At 41.1% G+C, this 20,854-nt stretch overlaps 1 protein-coding gene across 1 annotated transcript in view; it reads right to left on the bottom strand.

Moving 5' to 3' along the window:
• LOC110529457 (connector enhancer of kinase suppressor of ras 3) overlaps positions 1-11,519 on the bottom strand; it is a 35,859-nt gene extending 24,340 nt beyond the window's left edge. The window contains exon 1 of the mRNA XM_036984845.1: positions 11,259-11,519. Coding sequence (XP_036840740.1) covers positions 11,259-11,310 — 52 coding nt within the window. The 5' untranslated portion in view covers positions 11,311-11,519. The remainder of the gene's footprint in view (positions 1-11,258) is intronic.
• Between the last annotated feature and the right edge of the window lie 9,335 nt (positions 11,520-20,854).

Below are 20,854 nucleotides of genomic sequence, written 5' to 3' on the forward strand. Positions count from 1 at the left end.
ATAGTGAGAGATAGAAAGATATAGGGGGAGGAGGTAGAGAGAGAGAGCGAGAGAGCGAGCAAGAAAGAGGTAGAGGGAGAGAGAGAGAGAGAGAGAGGTAGAGGGAGAGAGAGTTAGAGAGGGATAAAGAGAAGGGTAGAGAGAGAGAGAACGTGCAAGAGAGAGGTAGAGGGGGAGAGAGAAAGAGACAGATGTAAGACAAAGAGCTTCCAAGACCTGTTATGATACCACACAAGTGTTGAAGAAAACACTGGTAGTGAGTCAATACAAGCTGTTTACCAGTCCATCACTCAGGCATTTCTCAGGATCGCACTGTCCAGCAATAACCAGAATCAAACTGATCTCTGACCACAAGAGACCACACATCTAGCCACCCAGAATCAAACTGATCTGACCACAAGAGACCACACATCTAGCCACCCAGAATCCAACTGATCTATGACCACCAGTGACCACACATCTAACCACCTAAAATCCCAGACAACCATTGCTCCGTTTGGCCTGGAATGCCGCGCTATGCCACAGATGACTCACTTTGAAACTACGTCCCAAATGGCACCTTATTTCTTAAGGGGACATAGGGAATAGGGTGCCATAGTGCACTACTTTTGACCAGGGGACATAGGGAATAGGGTGCTATAGTGCACTACTTTTGACCAGGGGGCATAGGGAATAGGGTGCCATTTGGGACAGATCTCCAGAGTTTACGGAGCAGACGCCTCTAATGTGTTGCCTTCTGCCACCTTTGTGTTAGCACAAGCCTTTGTGTTAGCACAAGCCTTTGTGTTAGCACAAGCTAACACTAAAGCACTCTGGTTAATCTTTACGCAACCAAAGTAATGTTTATAAGTGTTTTGACCTTTCACGAGGATAGAAGTGCTAAATATTAGATGAAATGCTCATTCTAAATGGTTGGGGAAAGAAATTAGCCCTGTGCCATTGGGTGGAGATGTAGGTGGGCGGAAAGTAATGCATGGGTCAGCAGACAAGGCTTTATGTGTTGTCTATAAGGATGTGATGAAGGGATAAGGTAACTAGCATGCAGGATCATGTTTCAGACACCTGAGGAGGGCAATAATCTCTCTCAACAGCAAGAGAGGGCCAGCCAAAGTCACGCTACACAGCCCACCACCTGTTAATGATGACACACAACAGGTGAATCCCAAACGGCCAGAGCCCATCAAAAGTAATGCAAGATTCTCCGATTAATTTACAGTCATAAAACATTAGTATCGTTCTTCAACTAGATTTAACCTCAACCTTCTTGGGGTTTGGCTCAGTCCAATGTTGGGACAAACTTCAAAGCCCAACTAAACTATGGTTTAGTGTGGATTACAATGTTGAAATATTTCAAAACATCCCTGTCTTCCTGCTTTAGGAACGCTATTCAAAAAGAAAGACTTGTTGACTATTCCAGCTGAGCGTTAATGACTTAACAGTCACTATGGTTACAGGCAAAGACGTCCCCACACACATTAAATATTTACATTGAGAGATCAGTGACCAGGGAAAGTATGTTGCTATCAGTTACAGTATACTGTACCTTCAAAAAGACACCAAACAACTGGTGCAGTTGGATGTCGATACAGACGTACATTAGGATCTTAATTTTAGCCAGTTTGCTACAAGCATGAAAATAATCCTGCAGCAAAAAGAAATGTGATTTATCATGTTGATTATAATTAAATGGACATTTTTGTAAGGGTTGATACATTTTTCGTAAGGGAAAATCAAGTCTGAAATTTCGAAGTTGAAATTACAAACTTCAGAAGCCTTTTAAAATCTCAAACACACTACACGTTTTAAATGTACTGCATTGCAGGAAAGTTGTCCTGTAACAGGGTGATCAAATGAAGATCCTACATCTGTATATAGGGTGCTTTGGAAATGAGTGAAGCACAAATGGAGCTAATTCCGGTTATTTAACTAGTGATGCAAAAAGGCAGAACTATTTAACTTCTGATAAGCTGCAAAATATCATTGTTTGTGTACTAGCTGTCCCTTAGCCGAATCAAATTGTACTCGTACAATTGTATAGTTTGTTTATCATGCTTTCACATAATGTGTACAACCACCACCGCAACATCTTCTCTCAATGGATACATGTAGCAGCAGCTCTTAGATCATCAACACATCTGCTCAGTGTGAAAGCCCCTTAACACAACCGCTCAGTGTGAAAGCCCCTTAACACAACCGCTCAGTGTGAAAGCCCCTTAACACACTGTACATTTCACATGTGAAAACGCGCCAAAAAATAGTCAGCCAAATGAAAAGTCTTCTAGTCTGGACACAGATCATGACCGACCTACTCCCAAATTCTGTGGCTAACAGGCATACAGCAGAGTATTGGGGGGGGGGCTAGTTTCTCATGGTTTTGTTACAAATGAGGGAATGGTGCAACCCTCTCTCTCTTTACTATCCTTCTTCCCATGAAGTATTCACAGCTCTGGCCCTCTGGCCTCACAACCAATGAACTGACAGTGGACTAGCCGTTTGTGTACAAAAGGCAGTAGCACAGTACGACTCTATTGCTTTTACACTGACCAACCTCTTTAACAGACAGAAGCATCTTAATTGTTTTCACTGCTCTATTGACAGTTGACAATAGCCCAAGATTATACAAATGGCTCCAACTTGAGACAGCCCTTTAGGTAACTATGAGAACTTGATAAATTAGAACTGACCAGTAAAATTATCATGTTTTATCTCTTCTCTATGCATGTTCACAAAAACAGTGTTATAAAGTAGTCTTGAACTGTTTATGATGACGGAAATAACCCCATTACAGGATGAACCATGTAGTTCCTAAACTCTTACAACAAAAGGGATCTTCGGCTATCCCCATAGGAACCAAAAGGGATCTTCGGCTATCCCCATAGGAACCAAAAGGGATCTTCGGCTATCCCCATAGGAACCAAAAGGGATCTTCGGCTATCCCCATAGGAAGCAAAAGGGATCTTCGGCTATCCCCATAGGAAGCAAAAGGGATCTTCGGCTATCCCCATAGGAACCAAAAGGGATCTTCGGCTATCCCCATAGGAACCAAAAGGGATCTTCGGCTATCCCCATAGGAACCAAAAGGGATCTTCGGCTATCCCCATAGGAACCAAAAGGGATCGACCTGTAACCAGAAAGGGCTTGTCAAATAGTTCTCCTATGAAGAACCCTTATTGGTTCTAGATAGAACATTTATTTCTAAGAGTGTATGAATATTGACCTCATCTGATTATGGAGATTGATGCAAAGAATAAGTGGGTTACTGAGAAAATGGTTGAGGTCAGTAAACTCTTGTGCATGACTCAGGCTGCAATCACATTCCACAGAAAAATCCAGTTAATCATTTATCGGAAACATAAAAACAAACAAAACGCAGACGCGTCCAGAATTTGGTTGCTTTCCTCCTCAAGTGTTTCACTTTCCTTGCCTAGTAAACCATCTTCGATGTGTTTCGCTAGACTGTGTTGTGTGTGGTAACATTTAACCAACCAACTGTGATATGTGTGTTAACAAGCTAGCAGCATGCATCCTGTCTATATTCAATAGGTTTGATAGATTGCACATTGAACTGAAGTGAACGCTGCCTCTGGCTTGTTCATCACATCACACAAAGGCATGTGTTGTGCCGTCTGGGGTAGACAGGCAATAAATGAGTGGAGTTTGGACCTGCAGAGCTGGGGTCAACAAAGGGAATATTTACTTCATCCTTCACAACAGAACAGAGGTGGTGGTTGTCGTCATTTGAAAGGAATTAAGAGTGGTTCTAAAGCATTCAGACTATTTATAGACTCCACCAACCCATTCAGAAAGGAGAGGAAATACCCTATCTCAGGAAAACAGAGGGAAAAGGATTTCCTTGACCACACAAAACAATTGTGTGTGTGTGTGTGTGTGTGTGTGTGTGTGTGTGTGTGTGTGTGTGTGTGTGTGTGTGTGTGTGTGTGTGTGTGTGTGTGTGTGTGTGTGTGTGTGTGTGTGTGTGTGTTCTGGGAATAATCCAGAATTAGCGTACTAGTAGCCTATCCTATCAAAACAACTAGTGACAGACAGTGCCTACTCTTCACAGATCTCTCTAACATTTGGGGACTAGCAAAGAGGTTACAGGGTTGCCTTATGTACTGTAACAGGGTTAATTAATGGCATGTTTGTTCCCATGGAAACCCTTCTTCTGACTGATATAAACTGGATGGGGACACTGTGTCCCTAGTGGCATCCTATTCCCTATATATTGAACTACTTTTGAACAGAGCCCTATTGCACTTTAGCGTGCCATTTGAGACTCAGGCACTGAAGAGAAAGCTTCCATGACCTGCTATTTTGAGGAATGATTAGACATAAAACTGAGTCATAATAATAATACTAAATGAATAACAGCCTCTCCTATCTATGTTCCTATGTACGTCAGAGAAACTAATGGAAACACGTAACCAGGATGTATGGTTCTGAGTGAGTCAGTTCAGGCCAACCATCAGTGCGTGGTGATAATGTGGTCAACCAAATCAAATCAAACCTTATTTGTCACATGTGCCGAATACAACAAGTGTAGACCTTACCGTGAAATGCTTACTGACAAGCCCTTAACCAACAGTGCAGTTCAAGAAGAGTTAAGAAAATATTTACCAAATATAAAGTAAAAAATTAACACAATAACGAGGCTTATACAGGGGGTACCGGTACGAAGTCAGTGTGAGGGGGTACAGGTTAGTTGAGGTATTTTGTAAATGTAGGTAGGGGTGAAGTGATGGGGTGAAGTGACTATGCATAGATAATAAACAGCGAGTAGCAGCAGTGTAAAAACAAGGTGGGGGGGGGGGGGGGGTAGAAGTCTTATGGCTTGAGGGTAGAAGCTGTTAAGGAGCCTTTTGGATCTAGACTTGGCGCTACGGTACCGCTTGCTGTGCAGTAGCAGAGAGAACAGTCTATGACTTGGGTGACTGGAGCCTCTGACAATTTGATGGGCTTTTTCTGACACTAGGTCCAGGATGGCAGGAAGCTTGGCCCCAGTGATGTACTGGGCAGTTCGCACTACCATCTGTAGTGCCTTACAGTCAGATGCCGAGCAGTTGCCATACCAGGCGGTGATGCAACTGGTCAGGATTCTCTCAATGGTGCAGCTGTAGAAGTTGAGGATCTGGAGACCCATGCCAAATCTTTTCAGTCTCCTGAGGGGAAAAAGGTTTTGTAGTGCACTCGTCACGACTGTCTTGGTGGGTTTGGACCATTATTTGGTGATGTGGACACCAAGGATCTTGAAACTCTCAACCCGCTCTACTACAGCCTTGTCTATGTGACTGGGGGCCTGTTCGGCCTGCCTTTTCCTGTAGTCCACGATTAGCTCCTTCTGTCTTGCTCACATTGAGGGAGAGGTTGTTGTCCTGGCACCACACTGCCAGTTATCTGACCTCCTCCCTATAGGCTGTCTGATCGTTGTCGGTGATCAGGCCTACCTGATCTACCGCCGTCAGCAAACTTAATGATGGTGTTGGAGTCGTGTTTGGCCACACAGTCATGGGTAAACAAGGAGTACAGGAGGGGAATAAGTACACACCCCTGAGGGGTCCCAGTGTTGAGGATCACCGTGGCAGACGTGTTTTTGCCACCTGGGGGCGGCCCGTCAGGAAGTCCAGGATCCAGTTGCAGAGGGAGGTGTTTAGTCCCAGAGTCCTTAGCTTAGTGATGAACTTTGAGGGCACTATGGTGATGAACGCTGAGCTGTAGTCAATGAACAGCATTCTCACATAGGTGTTCCTTTTGTCCAGGTAGGAAAGGGCAGTGTGGAGTGCAATAGAGATTGAGATTGCATCATCTGTGGATCTGTTGATGCGGTATGCGATTCACCATTAGTGTGTACTGCGTAGTGATAATGTGGTCAACCATTAGTGTGTACTGCGTAGTGATAATGTGGTCAACCATTAGTGTGTACTGCGTAGTGATAATGTGGTCAACCATTAGTGTGTACTGCGTAGTGATAATGTGGTCAACCATTAGTGTGTACTGCGTAGTGATAATGTGGTCAACCATTAGTGTGTACTGCGTAGTGATAATGTGGTCAACCATTAGTGTGTACTGCGTAGTGATAATGTGGTCAACCATTAGTGTGTACTGCGTAGTGATAATGTGGTCAACCATTAGTGTGTACTGCGTAGTGATAATGTGGTCAACCATTAGTGTGTACTGCGTAGTGATAATGTGGTCAACCATTAGTGTGTACTGCGTAGTGATAATGTGGTCAACCATTAGTGTGTACTGCGTAGTGATAATGTGGTCAACCATTAGTGTGTACTGCGTAGTGATAATGTGGTCAACCATTAGTGTGTACTGCGTAGTGATAATGTGGTCAACCATTAGTGTGTACTGCGTAGTGATAATGTGGTCAACCATTAGTGTGTACTGCGTAGTGATAATGTGGTCAACCATTAGTGTGTACTGCGTAGTGATAATGTGGTCAACCATTAGTATAGCATCATGCCAATAAGTTGTTTAGTACATCTGTTACGTGTAAATGCAGCTGCCTATCCTAACTATCTTCCTTTATTCAATACAATTACTTTGAAGACGCTCTGCTGGTGTCATTAAGCTGTAATCAATTTAAACAACATGACCTTGTAGTCGTTAGTGACCAGTGGTGACACATAACTGCAACAGGTAGGTCAGTGTATGTGACGTGTCACCCTATTTATTTTACTTTTATTTAACTAGGCAAGTCAGTTAAGAACAAATTCTTATTTACAATGACGGCCTAGGAACAGTGGGTTAACTGCCTGTTCAGGGGTAGAACGACAGATTTGTGGACTGTGGTAGTAGGTGGAAGAGTCTTATAACACAGACTCAGGTGTCTCCAAGATGAAACTTGGGATGCATCCTAAATGGAACCCTATTCCCTATAGTGTGCTACTTTTGACCCATGGGGCTAAGGTCAAAAGTAGTGCACTATATAGGGAATAGAGTGCCCTTTGGGACACACACTTGGAGTCCTCCTCCTCCCTCTAAACAAGCACATAAACTGGATGCTCCTGTCCTGTGGGAAGAAGTTTCATGCATACAGTCTTCCTTATCCAAAAGATAACAGTGAGTGTGTTATGTCACGCCCAAATGAAAAATATCAAAAGGGCAAATCTATATTTATCTAATAGAATAAGGATAACCGCTTGATAACAACCCTTATTTCAAAGTTATGTATGTATGCCTTTCTTTTCTTCATTAAACAACTCAACAGAATTGGGAGTTGCATGACCTAAATCTATAGTCTTGAATCTTGATTTTCAATCAATCACAATCATCCTCTATAATCGCACCTGCCAGAAGAGCTTGGGAAAATGCAGACTTGCCTGAGCGTGTTTCTCACTAATGTTTACTTCTACTGTATCTGAGTTCTACATTTTCAAAGTTCATCTCATATGTACATATTGTACATATTACCTCAATTACCTCAACTAACTGGTGCGGATGTACATGACTATGCATAGATAATAAACAGAGAGTAGCAGCAGCGTAAAAGAGGGGTGTGGGTAGCTCTTTGATTAGCTGTTCAGGAGTCTTATGGCTTGGGGGTGGAAGCTGTTAAATAGCCTTTTGGACCTAGACATGGTGCTCCGGTACCGCTTGCCGTGCGGTTGCAGACTGAACAGTCTATGAATAGGGTGGCTGGAGTCTTTGACCATTTTTAGGGCCTTCCTCTGATACCGCCTGGTATAGAGGTCCTGGATGGCAGGAAGCTTGGCCCCAGTGATGTCCTGGGCCATACGCACTACCCTCTGTCGTGCCTTGTGGTCAGAGCCTGAGAAGTTGCTCTGCCAGGCAGTGAAGCAAAAAGTAAGGATGCTTCCTCAATACCTGACAGACAGCTTCAATAAATTATGTCACTATATTTACACGCATTTGAAGGTATGCCAAGAAAGATCTGAGCTATAACTAATTGAAATATTAACAGCCCAAAAACAAGCGGCATATGGCATTCATAACATGCAACACATCAGCCCTCGATAGACGGCTTGGGTTCTTTCACTGGGACAACCCTCCTAGGACAATTAAAGGAAGACAGCAGTACCATCTGAATAAAGACAGCTTCCTTCATTGCCATCTACTAGATGCTAATTCAAGGGGCTCTGATGCTCCACTCTTCTTAATGGAGTGAGCTGCTAACAGGTCAAGTGTATCATAATGTCATCAATCACAGCTTAACAACACATCAATATGAACGCATGCCGTAAATGCTGACACAATGGCCATGCAGGGGTTGTGTGGAATGTACTGTCAGATCCTCTACAGACGCTGTCTCATCTAGGGTTGCAAAGAGTCGGAAACTTTTCGGTAAATTTCCGAAATTTTCCCAGAAATTTTCCATGGGAAGTTAAGCCTGGGAATTTAGGGAAATTCGCTTAAATTAATCAAAAAATTAATGAGATGCTATTGAGCCCACACTACTACACTGTCTGGGCCAAGGACTACATGCTTGCTGGTAAGTTTTGATTATAATACTGGGTGGGGTGAATATATTTTATAAGACATACAATGACTTTTTGTTAACTAGTAAATAGTAGCCTACAGCAAAGTGTGTTTAAATCATTTTTAACTTGTTAAGAATTTCTGCTAGTTAGTTTTTGGTACCATGTGGGTTTTAGCTTGCTTGAGCCTGATAACTGAGGAGTGTTAATTCACCCGTTTAGATACATGCTAGATTTTAAAACATTTATCTTACAAAGCAGTTGTTTAATCCAACTGCTTTGTAAGATAAATGTTTTCAAATCTAACAGCTCATGGTAACTATTTATCTGTCCATGGAATTGTATTATTATTTTTTATTCATTGTTTTCTAGTCTTTACAGGAAAATGCCACGGGCACTATCTGATGTGTGGAGACATTTCACTGCAGCTAATGTAGAAGGAAAAGCTATGTACATTTGCAAATACTGTGCCAAAGCATATGTGAAGAATGCAACAAAAATGCAGAATCATCTGGCCAAGTGCATAAAGTTCCCTCAGCACTCACAACAAGCAACCTCTCGAATAGAAGTAGAGAGACTTTTGTCAGGTGAAAATGATGAATCAGACACCTTATCGATAGCAACAGCTCATGGTCCTCCTGGAATCAGAAGTTATTTTGACCTAATGGAGGAACGTAGTAAGAGAAATGCTGATGAATGTCTTGCTCAAGCTGTGTATGCAACTGGTTCACCTCTGATGCCCAATGTGTATTGGAAGAGATTTCTGAATGTTCTTCACCCAGCATACACCCCTCCAACCAAACATGCTTTATCTACTAATTTCCTGGATGCAGAGTTCAACAGAGTTCAAGTGAATGTCAAGCAAATCATAGAGAAAGCATACTGTATTGCAATCATCTCTGATGGGTGGTCTAATGTTTGTGGGCAAGGAATAATTAACTACATCATCTCCACCCTTCAACCAGTATTCTACAAGAGCACAGACACAAGGGACAATAGACACACCGGTCTCTACATTGCAGATGAGTTGAAGGCAGTCATCAATGACCTTGGGCCACAGAAAATATTTGCACTGGTGACAGACAATGCTGTGAACATGAAGGCTGCTTGGTCTAAAGTGAAGGAGTCCTACCCTCATGCATTGAATCTGTTCCTCAAGGACATCATGGCACTGAAAACAATGGATACACTCTACAAGAGAGCTACGGAAATGGTTAGGTAGGTGAAGGGTCATCAAGTTATAGCAGCAATCTACGTCACTGAGCACAGTGAGAAGAATAAGAGCACCACACTGAAGCTGCCCAGCGACATCCGTTAGGGTGGTGTTGTCATCATGTTTGACTGTCGCCTGGAGGGGAAGGAGTCTCTCCAAGAAATGGCCATATCAGTCTGCTGATATGGACAGCCCCATCAAGAGGATCCTCCTGGATGATGCATTTTGGAAGAGAGTGGTAAGCAGCCTGAAACTCCTGAAACCTATAGCAGTAGCTATTGCACGGATTGAGGGAGACAATGCCATCCTATCTGATGTTCAGACTCTGCTCCCAGATGTAAGAGAATAAATCCGTACTGCCCTGCCCACTTCACTGTTGCTCCAAGCAGAGGAAACTGCAGTTCTGAAATACATCAAAAAGCGTGAAGACTTCTGCCTGAAACCCATACACACCGCAGTGTACATGTTGGACCCCAAGTATGTTGGGATGAGCATCCTGTTTGGTGCAGAGCTCAACAAGGCCTACTGTATGGTGTCATCACTACCGTGTCTCTCCACCTTGCCCTGGATGAGGGCAAGGTTCTTGGCAGTCCTTCAATATTCCCTTTCTTTTGTTGTTCAGTGAAATCATTCCATGTGAAGAGCCAACTCATTTAATTAAAGTTCAATTCGTAACTAAATTGTTTTTTAAATTTCTATTGGAAGGATTTAATAATTTGCAATTATGTCTACTGGCCATCCATGATATCAAAATTATAGTTTTAGGCATGTTTTGCGGCTATACAGTGTTTGTTTAGATTTACAATGTTTACAACCATTGGAGTAAAACAAGCTTATATGTTGGGTTCTGGTGGGTTTGAACTAAGCTCATTATGCATTCATGAGTTATATTCTTCAAGAATCAACGGATATATATCATTAATTTCTAAGTTAAAAATTTTTTTATGTAGAAACTGCAGATTGACCCTTTTAAGGTAGCCTACCAGTGAGTTCATAAAAGGTGACCGTCGAGCTTTGGTTGTCAAAGTGAGCGCATGTACGTTAAAGTAAACATAAACCCTTCTCCCCGTTGGCACACAATTTCCTTTCATCATCAAATGTAATTTTAAAATGGCTTTAAAGATGAGACTTAATAGCTGCCCAAACAAGCAATAAAACAATGTTACACAGTATTAATACGACACCTAGGCTGCTTCTAATAGATACCGATTGTCAAATGCAACTTTTGTTGCTATTTGTAACACTGTTATTCACTCATTCCCACTCAACATTCTCAATACGGGGCAATTTTGAATTGAACGTTGGTTACTTAAACCAATGAAAATCAAATCAAATTGTATTTGTAACATTCTTCGTCAACAACAGGTGTAGACTAACATTGATACGCTTACTTACGGCCCTTTCCAACAATCCCGAGAGAAAAAAAACATAATTAAAGCAGAAAGTTTGACAATTAATTAACAGGCAATTAACTTTCCAATAGCCGAACAACGAATTATATAGCTAAAGTGAAACAAACATAGGCTATTCAAAAAATGTATTAGACATTAGGCTAATATAATGGTAACAGTGTATGTTAGAATTAGGAAGGCTTATCAACTCACCTCTTATCCAATCTACAACTTGTTTAGAAGTCCACTTTGTTATGGGATCCATCTTTGAAATGGTGCTCTCTAAAATTGAACCGGCTTTTTTTCCTTTGTCTTTTAGGTTAGCCTAGATGAAAAATCAGTAATTCCACATAGAAGGCATAATAGACATGTAACTACAACGAAATGACATGAACATAGTCCTATCACGCACGCCTCTCCCGCTACAGCCCGGATGACAGACCGATCGCATGTGGGGAAACAACAAGTTTACAGTGGAGCGACGCAAACCTGAGAAGGGGCGGGAGTATCCAATTACAGATCAGGTCATCAACCCTATTCTACTAAAACCGTTACATATATCAATTCTACTAGAGTCTATTGCAGGCAAATAGCGAAGTTTATTGTGAAACTTCATGAATGTACTAATCAACAGGTTTCTATGACAATAATACAGTACACTAACCTAACCTAGCCTATCCTAACCTAGCCTATCCTAACCTACTATTATGAACAACATGTGACGTGTTAGAAATGTATCTCAAACTTTCTCAGGACAGATTCTCACACAACAGTTTGATCGAGTGGTCTCTAATTAGACTCCTATTTTTTCTAAGTCTTAAACCATCTATTCATGTGTTGGGTGTTGCCTGATGTGACTTTTTTAGGTCCCAAAAGTTTCCCATGGGAAGAGTGCAGGCAACATTGATGTGGGGGCAGTGATATCACACAAGACATGAGGGGACAGGACTTTAAAGGGTTTTATAGGGATTTTGGGTAGCATGGGTTATGAGAATAATTTTTAGATGACAAGGGTGTAAATGAACAACAAGCACAATTTATTGTTGGTGGGTGTCATGTTTAATTTAATCAATAAGTTCATAATAATTTTTTGGGGACTGGATAAATGACAGGCTTTGCCACTATGTCTAGAAACATCGTAGCATTAATTTGTCTGGCAATACAATCCACAACCTGTAAAACATCTTGAGAAGTAAAAGTTTTATTTAAGGAAAGACTGCCCTCTTCTGACAACAGGAGGTTGGTTGTCTTCTGCTACTGTATGTAGACTAGCCTACTACCCACTGGGCACACTTGGGTTGAATCAATGTTGTTTCCATGTCATTTCAATGGAGTTACCTTGAACCAACCTGGAATAGACAATGAATTGATCAACCCAGTTTCACAGATTATTGTGAAATAGACACAAAGTCCATTTTTTTCATGTGCAGTACACAAATTTCTATACAGTGCATTTCAATCACAGATAAATACAGTAAGTTACTTACAGTTTTTAACAATCACTTTGGCACTAATTTCAGAACCTTATGGTCATTTTTCAAAACTCTAGACACAAAACTCAAAACGGTCATCACTTGTAACCCAGGCTGTCCAATGTTCAAAACATTGCATTGTGCATTCATATCTTTAAAGAAACCTTGCACTTGCAGAATCATTGGTTCAAATAACTTATTTATCATGAAATACCATAGGAACATTCATTTAGATCACCCACACACAAGATACCGATAGTTTCACTGTGTAGTTGTTCATACAATCATTAGATATTGTAGTACAAAATATGTGATACATGTTTCATTATGCTACTACACGTAAATACATCACTGTAAAATAACTAGTAGAGAGAATACTACAGACACAGTGGAATCATTGAACAAAATATGAAATTTATTGATGAAATACAATAAAATCACACCATAGGTTTCTTTGAATCAAAGCAAAAATAATTAGCTACAAAAAAGAAAAAAAACAGTTAAAGGTCAACTGCAGTGTTCCTCACCTGGCTTACTGTAAAACATCACTGCAGTGTTCCTCACCTGGCTTACTGTAAAACATCACTGCAGTGTTCCTCACCTGGCTTACTGTAAAACATCACTGCAGTGTTCCTCACCTGGCTTACTGTAAAACATCACTGTAGTGTTCCTCACCTGGCTTACTGTAAAACATCACTGCAGTGTTCCTCACCTGGCTTACTGTAAAACATCACTGCAGTGTTCCTCACCTGGCTTACTGTAAAACATCACTGCAGTGTTCCTCACCTGGCTTACTGTAAAACATCACTGCAGTGTTCCTCACCTGGCTTACTGTAAAACATCACTGCAGTGTTCCTCACCTGGCTTACTGTAAAACATCACTGCAGTGTTCCTCACCTGGCTTACTGTAAAACATCACTGCAGTGTTCCTCACCTGGCTTACTGTAAAACATCACTGCAGTGTTCCTCACCTGGCTTACTGTAAAAAGCAAAACAAAAGATTGATTACTGTACTTCTATATTTCCTTCAAACCTGTCTTGTGGATTTGGCCACAGGTTCTCATCCACAATGGATGTTTTCATTAGCCAAACATCTTGGGAAGAATCTTCGGGCATGGCGAATCCAGGCCTGACACTGGTCTGCTGTGATGTCATTGCATGCGTCATCCATGGCCTGGAGAAGGGTGGCTTGTTCGTGAGGGCGCCTATAATATACCTTCCACCTCCATGTGGAGAAACATTCCTCAATCGTGTTAAGGAAAGGAGAGAATGGGGGTAAGTACAGGGTGGTAAATTGTGGATGGGCCTGAAACCATGCTTGAGCATGGTGGAACCTGACATTATCCCACACAATGACATAGGTCATACCATCAGCTCTACAGACCTGATTTAGCTCCCCAAGGAAGGTTACATTCAAACAGCGAATCATGTGCGCTGCCTGCAACTCAATATATAGAGTATATAGAGTAGAGAGCTTTAGATGTTGTTCGACCAAACATTAGAACGGGCAAGATGCGTAATCTAAGCAACTTGATTGTTGATGCCACACATGGTGATTCCAGTATCTCAGAAACAGCTGCCTTCCTGGGAGTTTTACGCACTACAGTCTCTAGAGTTTACAGAGAATGGTGCTATAAACAAAACACATTCAGTGAGCGGCAGTTCTGTGGGCAAAACACCTTGTTAATGAGAGAGGTCAGAGGAGAATGTCCAGACTCATTCAAGCTAACAGAAAGGCCACAAATGCTCAAATAACAGCTGTTTAAAACAGTGGTGAGCAGAAGATCTAACGTACAACACCTTGAATAATTCAGGCTGTTGTGAAGGCAGGTGGTCCTACCCAGTACTAGATAGGTGTACCTAATGAAGAGTGTACAGTGATGTCAAATCTGAAAACATGGTCTGGAAAAGTGGTACATGGGACGATAGAAAGTGTCTGATAAAGAATGATGATGAAATATTACATCCATAGATAATGTAGTCCAATTGGTTCATGTTCCACGGTAATTGGTGTCAATTGATCTCGTTATCCTGAAACTTTCATGATCTAAACATGGAATATTGTTCGTCAGTTTCCATAAAACTATGCATTAAGAGTAATGCAACAGTTACTTTTGATCAGTTATATCAACTGATAGTTAGATCATTGTAATGAAATGAATAGACTGTCATCTCAGATGTAATGTGTGAATTGCATTTTGAAAAGGTAATACTTTGATATTAACTTGTGTCATTTTGAACAGGTGATTTTAGTTCAATGAACAAATTATCTTAGCTTTATGTGTATTGTATCCAAGCAATTAGAAAGAGTTTTCAAAAATGTGCCTTTTGATCAGTTATATCAACTGATAGTTACATCATTGTAATGAAATGAATAGACAGCCATCTCAGATTGAATGTGTGAATTGTATTTTGAAAAGGTAATACTTTGATGTTTAGTTGTGTCATTTTGAACAGGTGATTTTAGTTCAATGAACAAATGATCTTATCTTTATGTGTATTGTATCCAAGAAATTCGAAAAAGTGGTAGAGTTTTGAAAAATGTGCATTTTGATCATTGGTTGTGAGTTGTGCCTAGAGTTTTGAAAAATGACATCAAGGTCCCGAAATTAGTGCCAAAGTGATTGTAAAAAACTGTAATAAGACAGAAACAAGGGAGGTTCGTAGGGGGGTATGGGTGGGTGTACAATGCGAACGTCTAGCAACCCAAAGGCAGTGTGTTTGAATCTCATAACGGATAACTAGTATTTTCGCTACTCTGCAACTACTTACTACTTTTTAGCTACTTTTCAACTACTTAGCATGTAAGCTAACCCTTCCCCTATAACATAACTCCAAAACCTAACCATTTAACTTCTTAGCTAGCATGTTAACTCGCCCTAACCTTAAGCCCTAAACCTAACCCTAACCTTAACCCCTAGCCTAGCTAACGTTGGTAACCTAGCTAGCCTTGCTAACGTTAGCCACAACAAATTGGAATTTGTGTAATGTACCAAAATGGGTTATGAAGAAAGAAAATAATGTAATACACACAATGCGTAATGATGAAAATCATGTAATATACATGAAAAAGTGGACTTTTTCGGAGAACTGTCAAAAATGTGTGTCTATTTCACAATAAACTGTCATAGTGTGTCGGAATTTATGTCTGTGCCCATTGGGTAGTAACAGCTGTAGGATTTTAATTTGAGCCAGCGTCACAAGGGCACGGTGCTCAGGTTGATCAATGCAGCAGTTTGTCCTTCGTTTGGTTTTGTTGTTAGGAGTGGAAAACCATGTCCTTTATGAGAGCTACACAGAGAGGAAAAATAGACATTCTCTGTAACAAGAGTGTGCACGGGTGTACAATTTATTACATAAACAAGCTTCTGAAGCCTTTTTAAACCTCAAATACACTACACATTTTAAATGTACTGCATTGCAGGAAGGTTCTCCTGCATCAGATGTACAATTGCGAACATCTAGCAACCCAAAGGTTTTCACTTGTACACCCTCACCGGCCTCTAGGTCATCAGGCTGCTGATTATCCCGCACACCTGTTACCATCGTCTCGCGCACCTGTGCCTCACCTGGACTCCATCACCTCCTTGATTATCTTCTCTATATCTGTCACTGCCCTTGGTTCTTTCCTCAGGTGTCATTGACTCTGTTTTCATGTCGGTGCGTTGTTTGTTTCAAGTTTCGTGTTTATTGTTTCTTTTATATATTAAAACACTCACTCCCTGAACTTGCTTCCCGACTCTCAGCGCACTCGTTACACATCTGTACTTGACTTTAGCAGTTGGAGAACACTTGACAGGGAAGTCAATACTAACTCCCCCAATATACATGTACCAACTAGAAAAATTAGTTGGTATTTACATTATCTCCATAGCTAACTTGCTCAGATTGGCTATTTGGAACGAGCACTGTCTTTACGTGAATCTGTCGGTGAGACTGTTCATTGAGGCTCAGAGTAATATAATTACATACAGAATATAATATAATAGGATCGCTATGCACAGACTAATCCATGACTATAACATTAGGCTCGCAATACAGACTTGTACTGTATATGCAGGATTACTTGGGTATTCATTAATGAATGCAATGTAGAACTTGTTCAGACATTGACAAGTAATTCCTCCTCTGCCGAAATATAAACTTGTTCTGAACAATATTTCCCTTTCTATGCTTGACACGCTTGTGTTCCAAGGTTTTGCCATTCTGTAGTTTCCACAGGCCAAGACTAATAGAACAAAATAATGATTTGTTTGGAGGAAATTCACTGTGGGCCAGGAAAATGTATCGGCGTAACAAGGGCATGGCGCTCAGGTTGATCAATGCAGCAGTTTGTCCTTCAGTTGGTTTTGTTGTTAGGAGTGGATAGCCATGTCCTTTATGAGAGCTACACAGAGGAAAAATATACATTCTCTTTAACAAGAATGTGTGTGTGTGTGTGCTTGCATGCACACGTGCGTTTACAATTTATTGCATAAACAATAATATGATATTTTGTACTGTATATGTGTGATAATGAACCGGCAATGTCACAAAAGGTTTTCTTTTTGCATGCCTCCACAATATACAGTACAACCTCCATCACTGCCTTTGTAACACCTGTTACTTTCAGTGCAGTACGCTTTTCGCTTGCAGTGTATCTCTAGACGTCCTGTGTTCAGATGAGACTTCCTGTGTGACTGATGCATTCTTGTTCTGCCTTGAGCATTGGTCATCGTTTGTGATAGCGAAATATCAAACTGTCGGGGTGACAAAACAAACCCAGGCAAGACATAATGTTTCAAAAAAACAACAGGCAAGACATCACAACATGCTCTGAGAGTTATCTAGTGGCTGCTGACCAGCCGCCCTTCGATCCAGTCTGGTCTCATAGACTAGACGTAACATAGTAAATGTAAATCCGACACACTCAAATTAGTATGCTATGTTACGTTTACATAATACAGAAGGTTACTTAGGGCAAAAATGAAAGGAGAGCGGTTGGTTGGTGTGGATGGGTGGGTGAAAAATGCAAATGTATAGCAACCCAAAAGGTTGTGTGTTCAAATCTCATCAGGGACAACTTTAGCTAATTAGCAACTTTTCAACTACATACTACTTTTTAGCTACTTTGCAACTACTTACCATGTTAGCTAAACGTACCCCTAACCTTAACCCTTTTATCTAATCCTTCCCCTAACATTAACCCTTTAACCTAACTCCTAAACCTAACCTTAACATCTAGCCTAGCTAATGTTAGCCAGCTAGCTAACCTTGGCCACAACAAATTACAATTCGGGAACATATCATACATTTAGCAAATTCATAACATATTGTACATTTTGCTAATTCGTAACATATTATAAGAAATGGATGATGGATATCCACAAATGAATACATACCATACAAAACGTAACATATTATACTAAATTAAGTGTCTCGGAGCTACATTCAGAATAATATGAAATGCTCTAAGACCAGGCAGCCAGCAGTCAATCAGTATCTGACAGCTGGTGTTCTCATTTCATTGTAGCCTACAACTATCTTGTACTGTAGGTTACTTTACTGTATAAAAATGTACAAGTAGAGTCAGCTATGAATGCAGTAAAATGGAATTCTCACTTACATATAATTTACAAAGTTCAACAATATAGGCAGTCTAATGCGGTGCAACGGTAGAGCCGTTATCCGCTTGATCTCTTACAGTGCAAACATGCCAGGAAAAGTAGACCCTTAGCAACTATAGGGTTGAATAAATTTGCCATCAAAAGGTTGCCATAGTAAACTCCACATCCAAGAGGAAAACAATTAGCCAGCTAGAAACTCCAGCATAGTTTGCTCGCTAGCTTGCTTCACTCACCAGTAGACAGAGCTGGCTTTTGTGATTATTATCCATAGTTTTCAGCATGTTGCTGGCACTGGTGAGAATTAAGAAATATGGTCAAACTAGCAAGTACTGCATTTGGAAAATATTCTCAATCGTTTGCTGAATGAAAATCGCCCACAATTCCAGTTTTTCATAGCTCCCGTTAGCAACATCAAAGCAACTTTGTAATGACAGACTGAGCACAGTGTTTTCAAATCAGACGGACTGACAGCCAGGAGCCAATACGACATGCATTTGTCAGCTAAATTACACATTTATTCTGTATCACTCAACTCTCATTTATGTGTCTCGTTTGTATTGAGAGGGATATAGCTAGATACACTACATGTCCAAAGGTATGTGGACACCCATTCAAATGAGTGGATTCGGCTATTTCATCCACACCCGTTGCTGATAGGTGTATAAAATCGAGCACACAGCATGGCACCATCAACATGGAACCATCATCCTTTCAACATGGAATCATCATAGGATGCCACCTTCCCAACAAGTCACTTTGTCAAATTTCTGCCCTGCCAGAGCTTACCTGGTCAACTATAAGTGATGTTATTGTGAAGTGGAAATGTCTAAGAGCAACAACGGCTCAGCCACACAAGCTCACAGAATGGGACTGCCGAGTGCTGAAGTGCGTAACACGTCTGTCCGCAGTTGTAACACTCTACTACCAAGTTCCAAACTGCGTCTGGAAATATCATCAGCACAAAAACTGTTGGCCGGGAGCTTCATGAAATGTGTTTCTATGGCTGAGTAGCCACACACAAGCCTAAGATCACAATGTGAAATGCCAAGCACACAAACCTAAGATCATCACGCCAGGCGTCGGCTGGAGTGGTGTAAAGCTTGCCACCATTGAACTCTGGAGCAGTGGAAATGCGTTCTCTGGAGTGATGAATCATGCTTCACCATCTGGCAGTCAGACAGACAAATCAGGGTTTGGCGGATGTCAGGAGAACGCTACCTGCCCCAATGCATAGTGGCAACTGTAAAGTTTGGTGGAGGATGAATAATGGTCTGGGGCTGTTTTTCGTGGTTCAGGCTAGGCCCCTTAGTTCCAATGAAGGGAAATTTTAACACTACAGTATACAATGACATTCTAGACAATTTTGTGCTTCCAACTTTGCGGCAACAGTTTGGGGAAGGCTCTTTCCTGTTTTACCATTACAATGCCCCTGTGCATAAAATGAGGTCCATACAGAAATGGTCAAGATCGGTGTGGAAAACCTTGACTGGCTTGCACAGAGCCCTGACCTCAACCCAATTGAACACCTTTGGGATGAATTGGAACGTCGGCTGCAAGCCAGGCCTAATCGCCCAACATCAGTGTCCGACCTCACTAATGCTCTTGTGGCTGAATGGAAGCAAGTCCCCACAGCAATGTTCCAACATCTAGTGGAAAGCCTTTTTATTTTTATTTATTTCACCTTTATTTAACCAGGTAGGCCAGTTGAGAACAAGTTCTCATTTACAACTGCGACCTGGCCAAGATAAAGCAAAGCTGTGCTACAAAAACAACAGACTTACACATGGGATAAACAATCGTACAGTCAATAACACAATAGAAAAATCTGCATACAGTGTGTGCAAAGGAAGTAAGAAGGTAAGGCAATAAATAGGCCAATAATGGCGAAGTAATTACAATTTAGCAATTTACACAAGTGATATATGTGCAGATGAGGATGTGCAGGTAGAAATACCGGTGTGCAAAAGAGCAGAAAAACAAAACACAAATATAGGGATGGGGTAGGTATTTAGTTGGATGGGCTATTTACAGATGAGCTGTGTACCGCTGCAGCAATCAGTAAGCTGCTCTGACAGCTGATGCTTACAGTTAGTGAGAGATATAAGTCTCCAACTTCAGTGATTTTTGCAATTTGTTCCAGTCATTGGCAGCAGAGAACTAGAAGGAAAGGCGGCCAAAGGAGGTGTTGGCTTTGGGGATGACCAGTGAATATACCTGCTGGAGTGCATGCTACGGATGGGTCTTGCTATGGTGACCAGTGAGCTGAGATAAGGTGGAGCTTTACCTCCCAGAGGAGTGGAGGCTGTTATTGCAGCAAAGGGTGGAGCAAATCCATATTAATGCCCATAATTTTGGAATGAGATGTTCGACAAGCAGGTGTCCACATACTTTGTCATGTAGTATAAGTACTGTTGATGTGTTGCTGTACTCTTGGAAAGATCAGAGGGACAGGTAGAACATGTGAGATAAATGATCAATAAGCGTAATTACCTGGAGAAATCCCACCTGCAATTTCTAAACAAAGCTGCTTTTATTTGTTTAATTTAACCTTTATTTAACTAGACAAGTCAGTTAAGAACAAATTCTTATTTACAATGACGGCCTACCTGTCACGATCGTCGTTGGAATGAGGTGAGGACCAAAGCGCAGCGTGGTAAGTGTTCATGTTTTTTCATTTTAATGAAACAAAACTGAAATACAAAACAATAAACGTGAAGTAATCAAACCGAAA

Source organism: Oncorhynchus mykiss, chromosome 8 (genome assembly GCF_013265735.2).
Source record: "Oncorhynchus mykiss isolate Arlee chromosome 8, USDA_OmykA_1.1, whole genome shotgun sequence".
In the NCBI taxonomy this organism is placed as follows: domain Eukaryota; kingdom Metazoa; phylum Chordata; class Actinopteri; order Salmoniformes; family Salmonidae; genus Oncorhynchus; species Oncorhynchus mykiss.